Here is a 16709-nt window from a genome sequence, read left to right as displayed (position 1 = left end):
ATAACTTTGTATGTTAATTAATCTTCAGACAGCTGCTCTTTGTTATAGTTTTAGAGAGCTCATTAAAAGCACAATGAACTTGACATAATTTGGCAAAAATCTATTTTAATACAAAAATTTTGGCTCTAGGACCTATTCCCGGGCATTTTTTTTGTTTAAAGGGGGTCGTCCCTTTAAAAAAATTATAGAAAGAAAAAAAAATCTTAATTATTTATTTTGAATTAAAAGTTTTAAGAGAGTAAAAAATGCGTTTTTTTGAGCATTGGAATCATGAGTTTTTAAATTTCTTCTCCTCCAAACATATTCTTCTATATACCCTGGCATTGAATAACCTGGTATTCCTTTCCTCGTTTTGAGATCCGATTTGAAATGAGACCACTCACATTCTATTAAATTAGTGTGGTCTCCATCAGCATTGGTGAATCCTTCCTCGTGGTTCACGATTTTATGTACTCCACCAATCCCAGCAACAGCGTATGGGTAGGATCTGTGCCCATCTGTTTTTATTACAGACATAAGACTAAAATTTTCAGAGAAAAAGTCGCAGAAAGTTTCTTTTTTTCCATTTGGTAAAACTTTAAGAACTAGTTTTCTAGTTTTTTCTTCTACTGCGCCAATTATCCAAGTAGCTTTACTAATTGAATCATACATTTCAGATGGTGGCTTAATAAGTTTTCCTTTTATTATAACACTCTCATCCACTTGTATTGGGTGCTCATTCCCCAATTTCTCCCATTTATTCTTATTATCTTCAGTTATTACTTCTATAATATTCCTTTTAATTCTTTTTATAGTATTTAAAGAAACCGAAGTATTTTTATTGATATTATATTCATAATTTTTTTTCGAGCCATGAATATATTATAAATAAGTATTCGCTTGTGTCTATCTTTTGGTTAAAGGGGCCACTTTGGTCAAAAAAATGGTATAAATATTTTTTTTTAAAAAAAGACCCTTTTTTGGAAAGTCAAAACGGCAAAAAAGGAAGAAAAAATAAATTTAATAATATTCGTAAATAAATCACCTTCAAAGTTCCTTCTTAACATATATCTTATCAACGAACCAGTAATCAATATTCTGGTTCTGTGTCTTGCCGAAGTCTCATTTTTTAATCCACTCCAATTTCCTTCAATTGTGTTAGTATGACATCTATTGGAATTATTTACAAACTCCAATGAATGATTAACAGTTTTGTGTTCAGCAAAATAGTCTTTTAACTTAAAATAAGACTTGAAGCAGTCACTGTGTATAATTGATTCGGAGTGAACATAATTTTTAATTATTTCTTCTAGTGTTTTGACTTTCCTATCGTCGACTGGAATCATAACTATCTTTCTTTGGATGGTTCTTTCAACCATCCCCAAAACCCAAATACCTTCAACCCGATGTCTTCTGTGGTATTTTACTTTGCCAAATTTGCTTTCATCTATTTCTACTATTATTCCTAGTCCACCGATTTTACCAGTTCGTTCGTATACTTTATTTTCAATTGTAGAAATTGTTTTTTTTATGATATGTCGAATACATCTTTTACCAATATCAAGAAATTCTCCTATAGCAGTCTGGTTAACCTTACAAGACCATAATTTTATTATTAACAAAACATCTAAAATATTTGTTTTTTTGTAATAAAATGGAGAGTCTTTTAATAATGACACTTTCCTCCGACATGCTTTCCAAACACATTTAGTCATTATTTTATTTTTATTACTTACTTTACAGTAAGCATCGCATTTTGGACACTTTACAGTCTTATTTTGAATTGCTGTTGTAAAGATGTTCAAGAGCTCTTCCTCTCGACTTTTCATTTTTGGGGTAAAAAAACAAATTCGCTTAATACCATTTTTTTGACCAAAGTGGCCCCCTGCTTCCTATCTTTTGACTTGAAATTTTTAGCCCCTCAAAAACTGATTTGGATTTTATACACAATAAGTTAGTACATCTGAATCGAAAACCGTTCGAATAAGAAAAATCATGTTCCCAAAACATGCTCTCATAACATTTCGAGCATGTTTCAAATTCTTAAAGTAAGCCATGCCTTTGAATAAAGCCCATGGCTGCTTCATTTGAAGAAAAAATGTCAGATCTCGAATTTTTTGGTTCTTCTTCAAAATTATTCATTTTTTAGGGGTTGTAAAAATTTCCTAGTTTAGGGCCTATTCCCGGGAAATGCCGTCTTTTTTGCGTTAATTGCCCGGGAAAAGGGCCTTAGCGTCCAAAATTTAATATCATGTAGTATATATTCATAATGTAAGGGGGCGTTAGTAAGTTTTAATATATAGATAAGATCAGTTTGTATATAATCATGTTTGTAATACATTTATAAAAAAAAAAGTTATTTGAACACACTTCATGCTTAGGGATAATTTTTTGCAAATTCTTCTGGTCGCCCGCCCGCGCACGAGATATAATAATGTTGATTCGCCGGGCTCTTTCTGACATGCGGTTCTTAAAAGCATAGTTTTTTGTCGTATATGCAACCCCGAAAAGCCAATAAGGTCAATAGAAAACAAGACTGGTAGACAAAATGTTTTGTGATTGTACAAACCTTTACACAGCTTCAGAGTATGTTATAGGAGCTTTTTTTTTTTGAAAACACGGTGTTAAATTTTTAAAAAACTGTAAGAATGATGTATAAGTATGTTCTTGGTGATTCTTTACTCGGTATGGCGATTGATCTTGGAATATACGGAGCCCCCACGAGTAATATTTGCTAATTTGTAGAAATCGCATAATCGAATAGGGCCTAGTAATCATCATAGGGGGAGTTCGTAATGATTAGGGGGGATCACAAACAAGATGAGCTTAAGAAAGTTCATTATTTCATGTCAAATAGAATCTTGGCTTCATATTATAAGATAGTGGTTAGAGGAGAAGTGGAAGGTGCACCTAAAAATCTTTCTCTTTACTGTAGTTACTAAAAACACTGTTACTTTTTTAAGGTAATACATAATTTCTTACCCAGGTCTATTGTTAACACTGATCAATGAAGCATATGATGCTGCATTTATACAAATCGAAGAAAGGAACGCTGGACAGATAATCGCACAACAAAATTTTACCTATAAAAATCCTGACACACATGCTAACAAATTTGGGGGTTATCCGCCATCAAAGAAACATATTCTTTCTATCTTAAAAATAGACAAGACGAAACTATGAGTAATTTTTATAGATCATCTGGTTAAATCATATATCGAAGAATTTTCGTCAAAACATATTTCATTATCCATATAAACCACAAGTCTCCTTTTTGTAATATTTTAGATTTTTACACTCCTTTTTTAATGGGGTTCACATTTTCGATGCTTTTTCAAACGGCAGATACCGACATCTATGACATTTTATACAGATTTAAAAAAAGCACCTAATGTTTGCATGGTCACATAGTAGTATTTGACTTTCAATCGAATTGTGATCATCAATTTCTGTTTTTTCATCTAAAAAATGTTTAATTACTGGCTTTTTTATAATTTTCAGTATTTAATTGGTGTTGATTGTTGTAATCGAATTTATTGTTTTTTTCTTCTCAATGTTCATATCCCAATTTTAAAAATAAATATTTTTGCGATAAAAAGTTTTAGAAATTTTATTTTTTAATAAATAAATTTTAAAGAATAAATTAACGTAATCCAGTCAGACGTTTTAATAAAGATATGTCTAGCAAACTATAAAAATTTTAATTTTAGTATTAGCAGCTTTTACCGATTAAAGTAGAAACTTTATACGGGGCCGTAAATTTCTTTCTTGGACTTAGACCCAGGGCCATTGCTTACTGTTCGTTTTTCAAGTTATGGTGTAATGTGGGATACAAAATACAAATTATAGCAAATGTTTAGGATTAGACCTATCAATGGCCTGTTTCGAAATCAAAAAAATATAAATTGTAGGGGAAACATCTTCTGAGCCTTAGTATTTTTAGCCTAAATCAACATGACAACATTCATTTAACATACACAATATTCCTTTGATATAGTATGGTTTATAATTTGCTATACGTCAGCCCTTCAATAAAGTATCAGTAAATTTTTTCTCGCATAGTTGAAACGGCAAGAAATGGTAGTTCAATCATAACACCAAGAAAAATTACGTCGGATAAATTGAAACCTCTACTTTATTATTACAAATTTGCATGTGCTGAGAATTTCATTTGAAGAAAATTCAATACGTTTATATGATCTTACTCGGAGTATTGCAAAAAAAAAGTTTTACTCAATTGTAAATGGTCATCTCTCGTTTACCTGAAATATTTCCACATTACACTCTTTCTGATCCTCTTATAATACAATAAACTTTTAGGCTCGACACCATAGCTTTTAATTTCAATATAACCGTGTCATCGACGAAAACAAATGCATCGTCGCCAACAAACTGATGACATCCGTAAAGTATCTGTTTGTGATTGTAATATCTTAACATGTAGGTTAAAAAATACAGCAACCTTTTCTCAAACTTACAAGATAATTCATAATAACAAGTAAGAGATATAAAATAAAATTATAATCCCGACCGTAACATGATAATTCTTATAAATATTAAAAGTTACACCTAAATACCGAATTTAGAACACCTGGAATTTAAAAAATATACTTCGAGCTACAAATTTAATTATCAATTTTTCATAATGACGTTCTGAAGCGGTTGGACGAATCTGCTCTAAATTGTACATTTAAATCTTTAGGAATTATGCATGAAGGTACTGTTTTATACGTAGATATGAAAATATTACTTCTTAAATAAAAAACGGTTAAATTCATAACATAGTCGATTTTACAACTATTGCAATCAGCCGTAAAACATATAAAAACACATCAAAGAATTTTTGAGCATATAAAATACTTTGAAATGTAGAATTCACGTTGTTTTAAACTTGGTTATTTGTATAATAAAATGATACAAAACACTAAAAATTTTAATATAAACAATATTATTGAATCAAACACGAAGAAAGATTCCTGGTTATCGTATTATTGTTTCTTGTAGTAATTGTTTTATTGGATAAATGATATTTAGTAATTTCACCCAATTTAACTTCTGTCTTCTCTCTACGAATTTCTATTCCTTCACAATAATGAATTATAGTGATAGTCACCTTGGTATTTTTTAATTCATTAATCTCTTTGTTCAATTGTAATATTTCTTTTTTGCACATTTTTATTTTGCAGCTTGCATCATAATTCCAAATATACAATTGATCTATAGAATGGTGTAGTCCTCCGTATGAACTTTCTCGTGCTACCTCAGCAGCGGCTGCTCGTTGTCGTATATCAGGTTCTTGTTCTACATTGGCTTTTATTCGTGCTTCAAATTTTTTGATATCTTCTCTTTTTTCTTTAATCTTATTTTTTAATTTTAGCAAATCATTTTTACATTTTAATAGATTTTCTATATCTTCTTCAGTTATACTTACAATACTTTGTATAATAAATAATAATGTTTGAAACAGCATTTTAAGGTTAACATTTGGATTGATTTTATAGTATAATTAATTAATATATTCTGTATTTTTTTGAAATAAAGATCATTTTTTAGTAAATTGAAAAAAATAAAATTAAAAGGCCCATAAATACTGAAAAATCATATAATTTATTTTGACTCACGGCCTATTTTTTAATTAAACATAATAAGAAGCTTAATTTTTATAAAAGATTTTGCAGATATATATATATATAAAACACCTTTCATTTTAGATTTTATGTTGTTTTTTGTGTAATTCTAAATTTTTTTTTGATAATACTTCTAACGAGATTTATAAAAATTTCTTGCGTATATTTATAGACAGATGAATTATAATCTAGTCAAATGTTATTCAGCATAACGCAATTAAATGACTGGATTTTTCATATCTGATGTTCTAGATATTTATATGAGACAATTTTGTCTTTACATTATTTTTTTAATTAAATAATTTTACAAAAATGCAATTTGGCATCTATTTGCTAATTCTTTGCCAAAATATTATAAACCAGAATTAAGATCTCGCAAATACATTTTATATTTCCTATTGAGTTTGAAAATAGAGATATATATATTAAGCAAACTCTCCTTAAGAAAAAAAAATTAGATAAAAAGAAATATATATTACGAGATCATGTTATATCAGATCTAGAATCAAAGATTTTCGAGCATGCTGATAGTCACTCCAGCAAGCAAATATTCGTGCATAAAGAGATCAATGCAAACGATAATAATACTTAGCTATAGACAATCTTATAAAAGTAAAAAGGTATACTGGGAAGCGTATATAAAAGATTTATTGAGTTAATTTATCATTAAGCTTGAAAATTCATAGCACATCTTTTCCCGATATCGCTCATGTGATTCAGCTCTTCACAGACTTTGGTTTCTTTTGAATTATTAATGTCAATATTTAATTGTTTATTAGATTTTTCATCTCTTCCTTCCATCTTGTTTGAAGGTAAAATATAAAAGTGAAAAATATTAAAATAATGAGAAACGTCAAACATGTAGCAGCCCCGGGTCTCCTACGACAGTTTCAATCCAATAAGCCGTATTCCGTGTAATTTATAGCAACAAGGAAAATATATACATTAAAAAACAAAAGTTAAGGTTTTATTACTGTTTGAGATGTTGTGCCGTATGTTTATATATAATTAACTATAAGTAAAATTATTTTCTGATGATTATAAAAATTTCCAATTTCATTGGCAAAAAATCACCTAGCATTGCTTTTGTGTTCTTTATTAGCGAGTTATCGGGCAAGTAATTATCATCTATCTTAGAATTTTCGCCCTTATTGTTTATATATTGCTTTTTGGCTGGGATGGCTGTTTGTAAAAGACCAGAAAACAATATTTCTATCCTGCTTTGTTTTACTCAAATTTCTTATTTCGCCCTTTTTTTTGTTATGTATTTGTGCAACTTTGAGGTTTTTTTAGTAAGTTCTTTAAATAGCATCAATGTAATGATATTTTTTTGTTAATGTTATAGTTATTTTAATGGGCTACGATATCTTTCGGTTCTGTGACATGTCCTTCATTACAAACTTTCTTTATATTTTTACATTTAAATGTTGTTTCAATAATTAATACAAGCACGGAGTACAGCCATAGTGTAAGGCCTCCCATAAAAGTTTCGTTTGTTAGTATTTTAATACTTATCTTTGCAGGCGTCATACATTTTTGAACTTGTCTTTAGAAATATGTGATAGATGATATTTATGATCTCTACCCTTGTGATGCAGTCGTGTATATTACAGTTTTGTATTTATTCCCTGTTAAATAGTTTGAACAATAAAAAACAGCTACCTCTATGAACATGGTATCTAACCGCCCAAAACACAAAAAACTTTTTTTTTCTTTGTAGATACGAGGCAGAGAAAATATTACAATAAGATTTAAAATATCTAAGATAGAGGTCATTTTTTATCGTTGTTACAAAGTTCGGAACCGAAAAAACACAAACCTAAGAAGTTACCGTGTAGAACAATTCGTTCAATCTGTTTGACTTCAGGTACAGACGAATAGGAACATCTATATCATGGTCGCGTATTAAACACTTTTTATCAGAAACAATATAATTCTCACAAAACAAAAAGGAATTTACTTTTAACGATATACTTCTACTTTGTCTTGCGCCTTGCATACGCCTTTAAACCATCAGGGTTGGGGTCTTCATAGTATGGGTTATAATTCACCAATTGAAATTTTCAGTATAACAAAACTTTTTGTAGCAAAGGAAATTGAAAGCCTGGCCAAACAACATTCTAATAGAAAACCGATCGTAATTTATCCAGAGTTACGTAGATAGTTTTGCATTGTAAATAACCATCTCTAGATTTTTTTTTTTCTAAAAAATGATTTGTTTACAAATATTTTTTAAATGTTAACCTAGGTCTTTTGTTAAAAAAACTATTAATTGGTAAATTGGTAGTTCGCTTTTTGTAACTTAGGCAGCAAGGGGGATTCGAAATTAGGCTTCCCACAAGTCTTACGCGTTCTACACTCGGACATGTTAAATGCATGCGCCATTAAATTGTATTTTTATTTACCCTAATTTGCATCGTAATATAATATGGTCAAAGCTTTTCAATTGTTGTGGCCAGTCTTTGTTTGAAGAAAATCTTTTCAATATATTATAGTGGGTCTTAGCAATCGCTGTCTTACAATCAAAAAAAATATGGATTTTTTTTAATTTTATCTTTTTTTTGCATATCTCGTCCCAATATTATATGCACTAAACAAAAGCTCAAGCCTTACATTACGATTTTCTCTAAGCTAACTGTGAGGGATATCTGACATGTTTTTATTGCTAATTTTTTTCCCAATCGATTATCATAACGAGCTTTTTTGATTTTTACCTTTGTTAAAGATAATATTTAAATCAGATAAAAATTTTATTTAAATATGCAATAATCAAACTATGAAGAGATTTAATGTAAAATGAATCTCAACTGTAAAATTGTGAATAAATAATGTATAAATAAAACTTTAATTCTTTAGTTACAGTTGGTTTAATCTCAAGATTAAATCTCTAAGATCCTTCCTTAAGGCCATAATTTCCAGATATAAATCATTCAAATAACTAATATCAGCAGGTGTAAATTCTATTTCTTCGTATTCCCCGTCATCTAATGATTCGTTCGAACTGCAAAAACTAGATTTAAGATAAAATAATATTAATGGTAAGGTATATTTAATATTCATTGACATAGTCACCCCTCCGTTTAAATAATTTATTCGCAATAATTTTTTTTAAAAAATTCAATTTAAAAGAATAACCAAATTGAATTTTGAAGAAATTTAACTAATAATATAAAGCAAAATACAATATTTAAATTTATAAATAATTAGAAAGTATAGTCAATTACAGTTATGTACCAGTCTTAATTTTTTATTGTTTCATTTTATTTGATACAAAAAAGCTGAAAAGACCATATCTTTTGATTTTACTAAAAGTAAATTAAAACCTCCAGTTTAAAAATAGAACTAGATTGATGATTAAATACTTTAAATTAAATCTAGCATATTCAACAAAATCAATTTATTATTATTATAATTGTACAGAGCGTATAAAAACAAATGCGTTTATTAATTGTCCTATATGCAACTAATAAAACTTAATCGCTGGTTATTACCCTTGTCTATATTATTTGATTGAAAATTAAATTAATATCTAACACTATTTAATCCTTATAAAATTTGAGTGTATTTTTAAAATGTCGCAAAAAAATTAATCGAATACAGCGGAAAAAACGTTTATTTGCAATCATGTTTGTTTTAGGGCCCTATTTATACTCATAATTTTCAAATACATTTAAAGCTAATACCTTGTCGCAATGTGTGTTATAACTAAACCCCATACAACTAAAAAATTTTATAAAGTAATGTTTATTTTTAAAACTTCATAATTTCTTTATTTTAAATTTCACTAAGTTCAGGAACCAATGCAAGTATATAATAATGGCGTATAGAGCAAAATATGTAATGTATTTGTTTTGAATATAAACGTAACGTTAATAACACAAATTTATAACATGCACATTTTTTCTCCTCATATTTCGTAATATGTTCTTGTGTTTACGTGTTTCCAATATAATTCTATTGTTCGACAAACCATTCATAATACACAAAATACAATTACATAAGTATCTACAGAAAAACAAAACTAATACTTAACTTTCCATAATAATTTAGATGTTATATATCCTTATTATTTTTACCCCTCATTATGGAAAATAAACACATGGGGGCGATACCAGAAAATGGGTCTACAAAGGAGGACCGTGGCCAAGAGGTTAGAATATTATTAAAAGAGGTTAAAAGGATTGTTTATGAGTTGTTTTTAGAGAAAATTGATGAGTGTGGATTTAAATTAGAAATTTTTAGGAGAGGTTCTATTTTATTGAGAAATTTTATTGTTGAGAGGATCTCGCAAGAGGGTAGTTGGAAGGAAATTAAGGAAAAATTAGAGTTGCTAGCTATTCAGGAGGAAAAGGAACAAGGTCGAAAAAAAGAATTTGAAGAGTTGTCCCTAGCGTTATGGGCTAAATTTGAGGAGAAGAATAAGTTGTCTCGTGAGGAAAATAAAAAGAATATGCGTTGCTACAATTGTGGGAAGTTAGGCCATAGTGTTAGATTTTGTAGGGGAATGAGGCGAGATTCTGAAGACAGAAGAAATAAAAGTAGTTTTAATTATGTTGGTAAATGTAAAGTGCAATTAGACTTAGAGGGTAAATGTGATGACGATTCCAATTCGGACAAATGTGATTATTATAATGTTGATGGTGGGAAACGTAAGAAGAAAAATTCAGGGGATATACAAGATTATAGCAAAAGGGACAATAATAAGAGAGTTCTGTTGAGAAGGGATGTAAGAGGCATCGCGTATTTAGAGGAGATTATTTCACGGGTAGGAGGAAGAGAGGATGAAGATATTAGTTTTTGTAAGGTTGAAAAATGTATTATCAAGACTCAAGAAGGCAAGAAAGTTGTTAAAAAAGGGCAGGCTATAGCTCAGGCTTTGTTGAAGAAGACGGAAGATTATATTAATAGTTTGGAAAGAAGAAAGATAATTAGAAGGTCGACATCTGACTGGAGAAATCCCATTAGAGCGATTGAGAAACCGAATGGTGATATAAGATTAGTAAGTAATTTAATTGCTCTTAATGACATTGTAGAGAAGGATCCTTATGAGTTAACTAGGATAAGAGATGTTATTAGAAGTACACAGGGATCTGAATTTTTTACCGTGATAGATCTAAAGGAGGGGTTTTATAGTATTGAGATTGAAGAGAAGGATAGGTTTAAGACGGCTTTTGAGTTTAATAAAAAGGTATACGAGTGGAATTCGATGGTCATGGGGTTTAAAAACTCACCGCAGATATTACAAAGAATAATGAATGGGATTTTTGAAAAATTTATTGGTAAGGGAATCGAAATTTATATGGACGATATTGTAATTCATAGTAAGACAAGAGAGGGTCACGACAAATTGTTGAAAGAGGCTGTGGATATATTAGAGGAGAATAGTATGAAAATTAATTTGGCTAAGGTTCAATTATGTAAACGAGAGGTGATGTTGTTAGGAGTAACAGTTAATGGCAAGGAGATACTGCCATCTGAAATAAAGCAAAATGAAGCGTTAGAATTTCCCAAACCGGAGTGTGTATCAGATGTTAGGAAGTTTCTTGGGCTGGCTGGATGGTTTAGAAATCATATTGATAATTATGCAAAACGTACATTGGCGTTGACGGATTCTCTTAAAGGACGAGGAAGTAATTGGAAATGGACAGAAGAAATGGAAAAAGAATATATTAGTTTAAGGGAAGTGATTAGGGATTTAAAAGGTTTAGCAATTGTTAATTATAATAAGGAATTTTTGTTACGCACGGATGCGAGTAATGTTGGAATGGGTGCTGTTTTAATGCAGGAAGATGATCAAGGTAATTGGGTACCAGTACAGTGGGCATCAAAAAAGTTTGCGCCTACGGAAACGAGATATGGAATCAGTGAGAAGGAGATGTATGCAGTCTTTTGGGGAATTAAAAAGTTTGAATATGAACTACGCGGAAGAAGATTTAGGGTAGAAACTGATCATAAGGCATTGATCGAGATTAGAAATAAACCAGCATTTAACAATAATAGAATTAACAGGTGGATTGAAAAGATTCAAGAGTTCGACTTTAGCATTGAATATAGAGAGCCTAGTACCATGGTTGTAGCAGATGCACTGAGTAGGGTACATGAAAATGAGAAAACGCTAATGAATAAGGAGAGAAGTATTAAACAGGCACAGGGTAAATGGGACAAGCATGTTAAAGTTGTTGATGGGAAGGAAATTTGGGTATTTGACTCTGGTAGAGAAGCGGAGATTCCAAAGAAAGAATTGCGTGAAGGTTTAATTGTCAATGCTCATGAAAATTTGGGACATAGAAGTTTAGGATCAGTGTACTATGCAATGAAGTTTGAATTTTATTGGCCGGGTATGAAGAAGGATATCGAGGATGTTTTAAAGAAGTGTGAAGTTTGCCAAATATATAATAGGAAAAAGAGTGGTGGTTGTGATTTTGTTAGTTCAAGATTTTATTTGGAAAAGGTTGCTTTGGATTTGATTGAGTTTAGAGATTTAGGGAAATATGTGTTGGTCGTGATTGATTATTATACTAGGATCGTTTGGGGAAAAGTAATAGAGGACAAACGCGGAAGCTCGGTTGTAGGATTTTTAAAACAGTTGTGTGGATCAGGAATGAAACCGGTCGAAATAATTACTGACAACGGTAAAGAATTTAGTAATGAATATATGAGGAATTGGTGTTCAGAGGAAAATGTATTACATAGGAAAGTAAGCGTAGAAAGTCATAGAAGTAATGGAAGAGTGGAAAGGGTAATAGGAACCATAAGAGAAGGAATATTGAAAGATGATGCTGTGGATTTTGAAGCCAAGGTTAATAGATGTATATGGCGTTATAATAACAGCTATCATGAAGGGTTGAGATGTACACCGTTTGAGGCCTCAAGAGACGAAACGGGCCATGTTATGATCGAGAATGGACCTGAAGGATTTTATAGTAGGAGGTTTGTGGCTCGCAAAAGAGAGAAATTCTATAAAGGTCAGAGAGTTAGGATAGCGAAGAAAGAGAACTTATCGGGTTGTAGTAAGTATGAGAAAGGAAGGTTTTTAGGATATGGTGTTATCAAGGAAGTTTGCGGAGGTGACTCGTACTTAGTTAGTTTGGAAAATGGTAGGATCGTGAAAAAGCGGCATTATGATTTAAAAGGTCTGCTTGGGATTAATGAGTTCTAGTATGAGACTACCGTCTTGGAGGGGGGATGTTATATATCCTTATTATTTTTACCCCTCATTATGGAAAATAAACACATTAGATATAGAATACAAAATTATACAGCAATGGGGGGGGGTTTCTTTTTTTTTGTTAGTAAAAGTTATCCTTTGCTATTTTTATATCCTATTTTTTAAACTCTGAAAATTCACAATTAATCATTAAATAACTGTGGGATAGATAATTTACGAAAAGTTATTAGTTTCGTTGAATAAATATTTCAAAATTACTATATCTCAAATTCAAAAAAAATACTTAGTTCTAACTTTGTCTATTATATAGAAAAAAAACAAAAATCTCTAGAAAGAATAACTTAATAATTTGTAATATCTGTAAAATGCAAAAAAATAGCAAACTAATTAATGTTTATTTAAATATGTTCTTGCATGGTTAATGTCTTTACTTTTCATAGGAAAAAAAGTATGGACACAAAAAATCATTAAAAGTGAAAATCAAGCCTCTTTTGTACTTTTTTTGCAAAAAGTCCTATAATTTATGATGTCGTTAAATGCGAAAGAAATAAAGAAAATAAAGCGGCACATGTTTTTTTATAAGATATATACCGTAAAGGAGTAAGCTTTAGAGCAAAACAATAATAAATAATCATGACATCCCAGATACTTGGTATAATTAAAAATAGTATCTTTCTAACCGCACCGAAAAAACCTATTTAATGGTTATAAATAAAGGGGAATTGATTGAGATAGAATGCTATAGATATAATAATCCCTTGAAATAAACCACAACAATAAGGGGGAAATCTGAATAACATAAGTAAAAAAACATGACAAAATTGAAGGCAATATATGACTTTAAAGCTTAATTTTCTATAGAGGATACTTTCTATATGCAGTATCGCTCTTAAAAGGAGTCAGACTTTTTTTCATAAGGGTTTGTATGTTCCTTTTGAGGTATCAATACTATGTCTGAAGGAAATCAGGGGTCAAAAGTTATTTTGCAGACTCTTGCATGTATTTGTGCTTTAATAGATGTTGTATATGATCTATAAAGTATGAGCGTGATCAAATTAGCAATGATCCCTTCGAGTTATCCCATAAGAAATTATTTTTAGGCAAAATAGAATAATGTATGCCCTGATTTACAAAAAGTTGGAATTTTCTTTTAATTACATTCTCAAAAGTATTTCTTACAAGCTGTAATTTTTTTATTATGGTAGGAGATACCAAAAGGGGTCGGGATTGGAATGTCTGACCTTTATACTTGATTTTTATAGTGGTAAATAAAAAACACAAAATAATGAGGTCAATTAATATCAAATGTACAAAATACAAAAAGTAGATTGAAACAGAAATCTAGCGTGAAAAAGATGTGTATTATATTGAAAAAAGCTGCAACTAGAGTAGTCTGTGACATACTTGCCTTTAATTAAAATTGCGGAATATTTATTTTAAATATGAATGTAGAAGGTGCGCAGAGTAAAAACAAACGTCTTGTCTTAAAAAGAAATTTTGTAATAAGAAAACCTTAAGTTTTTATTTTGTTATGTTAATTTATATTTTTTTTTCCTTTCTTTATTTACTAGACGAAATAAAAAATCTACCGGGTAATGTTATATTTTACAAGGCAGCAGAAAGAAAATATATTTTAATGTATGTATTTACAAATTTTAATTTTAAAATAGTGAAATAGTTTAAGAAAAAAATAGAATGGGGAAGGATAAAGGAAAGTTTGTTAGTGAAGTTATATTTATCAACTAAGACATTTTAAAAAAATTTCATGAGACCAGATTATTTATTAAGAAGTTATAGAGCAACAATCGAAAATGAACTACTTAAATAAAATCAAAGTTTATCTGTAAGTAGAGACTATAAACATGGTGAATTGCTGTATGAAAGAAGAAAGGGACGTTAAAAAATAAGATTAAGAAGCAAGATGATATATTTTGCTAGTTATGAAAAAAAAGGTATGTGAATTGCTCAAATATTAAAAAGTTTTAAAACCGTAAATTATATAAATTAGACTAAGTTCGGGTCTCAAATAAATTAATAGATTGTGTAAAGCATGTTAAATATTTAAAAGAAATTCTTTTATGTGTATGTAGAGGGATATTTATTTTTTGAATGGGGGAACGGCATCAGATAAGCCAAAAGAAAAATTGGCTTAAGGGCTGTTCGAAATAATGGTTGTCGTGTTAGTCCAAAGACAAGAAATACTGGGCTTTTTAGAAAAAGATGTTTTATTCGAAGATTGTTTATTACTCATTGTGTTATTCTTATGACAAATTGCCTAAATGCTTTTTAGCAAATATAAATTAAACGGCTAATTTTCACTTTATCCCCCCTTACCAATATAAATACGAATTTTTTATTTTTATCCTTGATTTTCGAAATTCAAAATGGAAAAAACGAGAAGGAAAAAAACTCGAAAAAATATTAAAAAATTAAATTTACTAAATATGTTAAATAATCATCTTTAAAATTTTTTAAAAGCATATATCTCAACAAATATGACAAAATTAGATTCTTAGTCTTACATCTAACAGGAGCGTGATGTTTAATTGCTGCCCAATTTCCTTCTATTGTATTAGTGTGTACCTTAGTTATAGGTTCTTTGAATTTGCTATGGTTTACAGTAGCATGTTTCTTGATGTACTCTTCCATTTTAGAGTACCCATTCCACATGTCAGAGTGCACTGTGGAGTCCTTATTAATATATAACATTATTAACTTTTTAAGTATTTCTTTCGATCTATTTAGAACAGGAAGTAAAATTACTTTCCTTTCTAGTGTCTTTTAAACCATTCCAAAAATCCAGACTCCTTCAACTTTGTGACCTACGTTATATTTACGCTTTCCAAATTTACTTTTATCGATTTCGAGTACTTTATTCAGACCACCGACTAGAGTTGTTGTTTTTTTCATGTATTTGCAATAAGCTAGATTCAGTTTGAATTGACGAAGGCATCTAGTAACAACACATGGATCGATGTATTACAACTTGGCGATAAGTATCGGCGAAATTTTAGTCATTCATAAGTTTAGGATCTTTATCATTAAGATATAGTCTAGGTGCGTTTTGGCGAAAACTGAATTTTTAAAAAGACTTCTTTCCTTTTGGCATTTTTTATTTATGCATCTTACAGCATTTTATTTGTTTATCCTAAGTTTTACTGGATAAAAACATTTACTTCGTGGTTTTTGAAGTAATTTGCATTTTATTGATTCGTATAAATTAATGATTTCATCGTTATTTAACATAAGTAGGGCGTTTCTAAGAGCATTTATATAATTTATAGATAGTAAATACGATAATTATGAAATTTTGTTCTTTGAAATCTTGTATAAAACTTCAAAAATCAAATTTTAAATTATAATAAGGTTTTTGATAATTTAATATTTTTTATTCAATAGAAAGGTTTTGAAGTTATAAATGTTAAATACTGATGTTTAGAGACAAAATAAATCCATATAATTTTTTATTTGTTTATGTAATAAACTTTTATTGCGACTTTTTTCGAGTTTTTCTCCTTCTCGTTTTTTCGATTTTGAATTTCGAAAATAATGGATAAAAATAAAAAATTCTGTATTTATATTGTTAAGGGGAGGGGAAAAGGTGAAAATGCTTTAAATTAAACATATTTCCAGTTTGAAGGGAGAAAAAAGATAACAGAAATTGTAGAACAATCTGTAAGACATATATTTGCATCATAAATGTTGTACATCCAAAAGTTTCTTTCATTTACTTTATTCCAAACACATTTCAAAATTCTTTAAGTTTGGGAATTCTAATGTTCAGCGTAAGTTTACCGCATAAAGTAACATTTTAAACTTAAGAAAAACATTTCAATCTTACATTTGCAGAGAATGTGTAGAAAAAGTTATAAAAGCTCATGATATATCTTGATTTTCTAATTTAGAATTAATTTACCTCAACTATAGTTTACAGC

At 29.5% G+C, this 16709-nt stretch overlaps 2 protein-coding genes across 2 annotated transcripts; both read right to left on the bottom strand.

Annotated features, from left to right (window-relative positions):
* Positions 1-207: 207 nt before the first annotated feature.
* Positions 208-836, bottom strand: VNE69_12145 (DDE-TNP-IS1595 domain-containing protein; the record flags this gene model as incomplete). Its single annotated transcript, XM_065475233.1, has 2 exons — positions 208-775; positions 808-836. The coding sequence occupies 2 exons, from the start codon at positions 834-836 to the stop codon at positions 208-210; spliced, it is 597 nt and encodes a 198-aa protein (XP_065331305.1).
* A 4091-nt stretch (positions 837-4927) lies between these two features.
* On the bottom strand, positions 4928-5449 carry VNE69_12144 (putative SP-containing protein; the record flags this gene model as incomplete). Its single annotated transcript, XM_065475232.1, has 1 exon — positions 4928-5449. The coding sequence occupies one exon, from the start codon at positions 5447-5449 to the stop codon at positions 4928-4930; it is 522 nt and encodes a 173-aa protein (XP_065331304.1).
* Between the last annotated feature and the right edge of the window lie 11260 nt (positions 5450-16709).

This window comes from Vairimorpha necatrix, chromosome 12 (genome assembly GCF_036630325.1).
Source record: "Vairimorpha necatrix chromosome 12, complete sequence".
Taxonomy (NCBI): Eukaryota; Fungi; Microsporidia; family Nosematidae; genus Vairimorpha; species Vairimorpha necatrix.
Note: the sequence above shows the minus strand (reverse complement) of the source record. Positions and strands in the feature narration are given on the sequence as shown.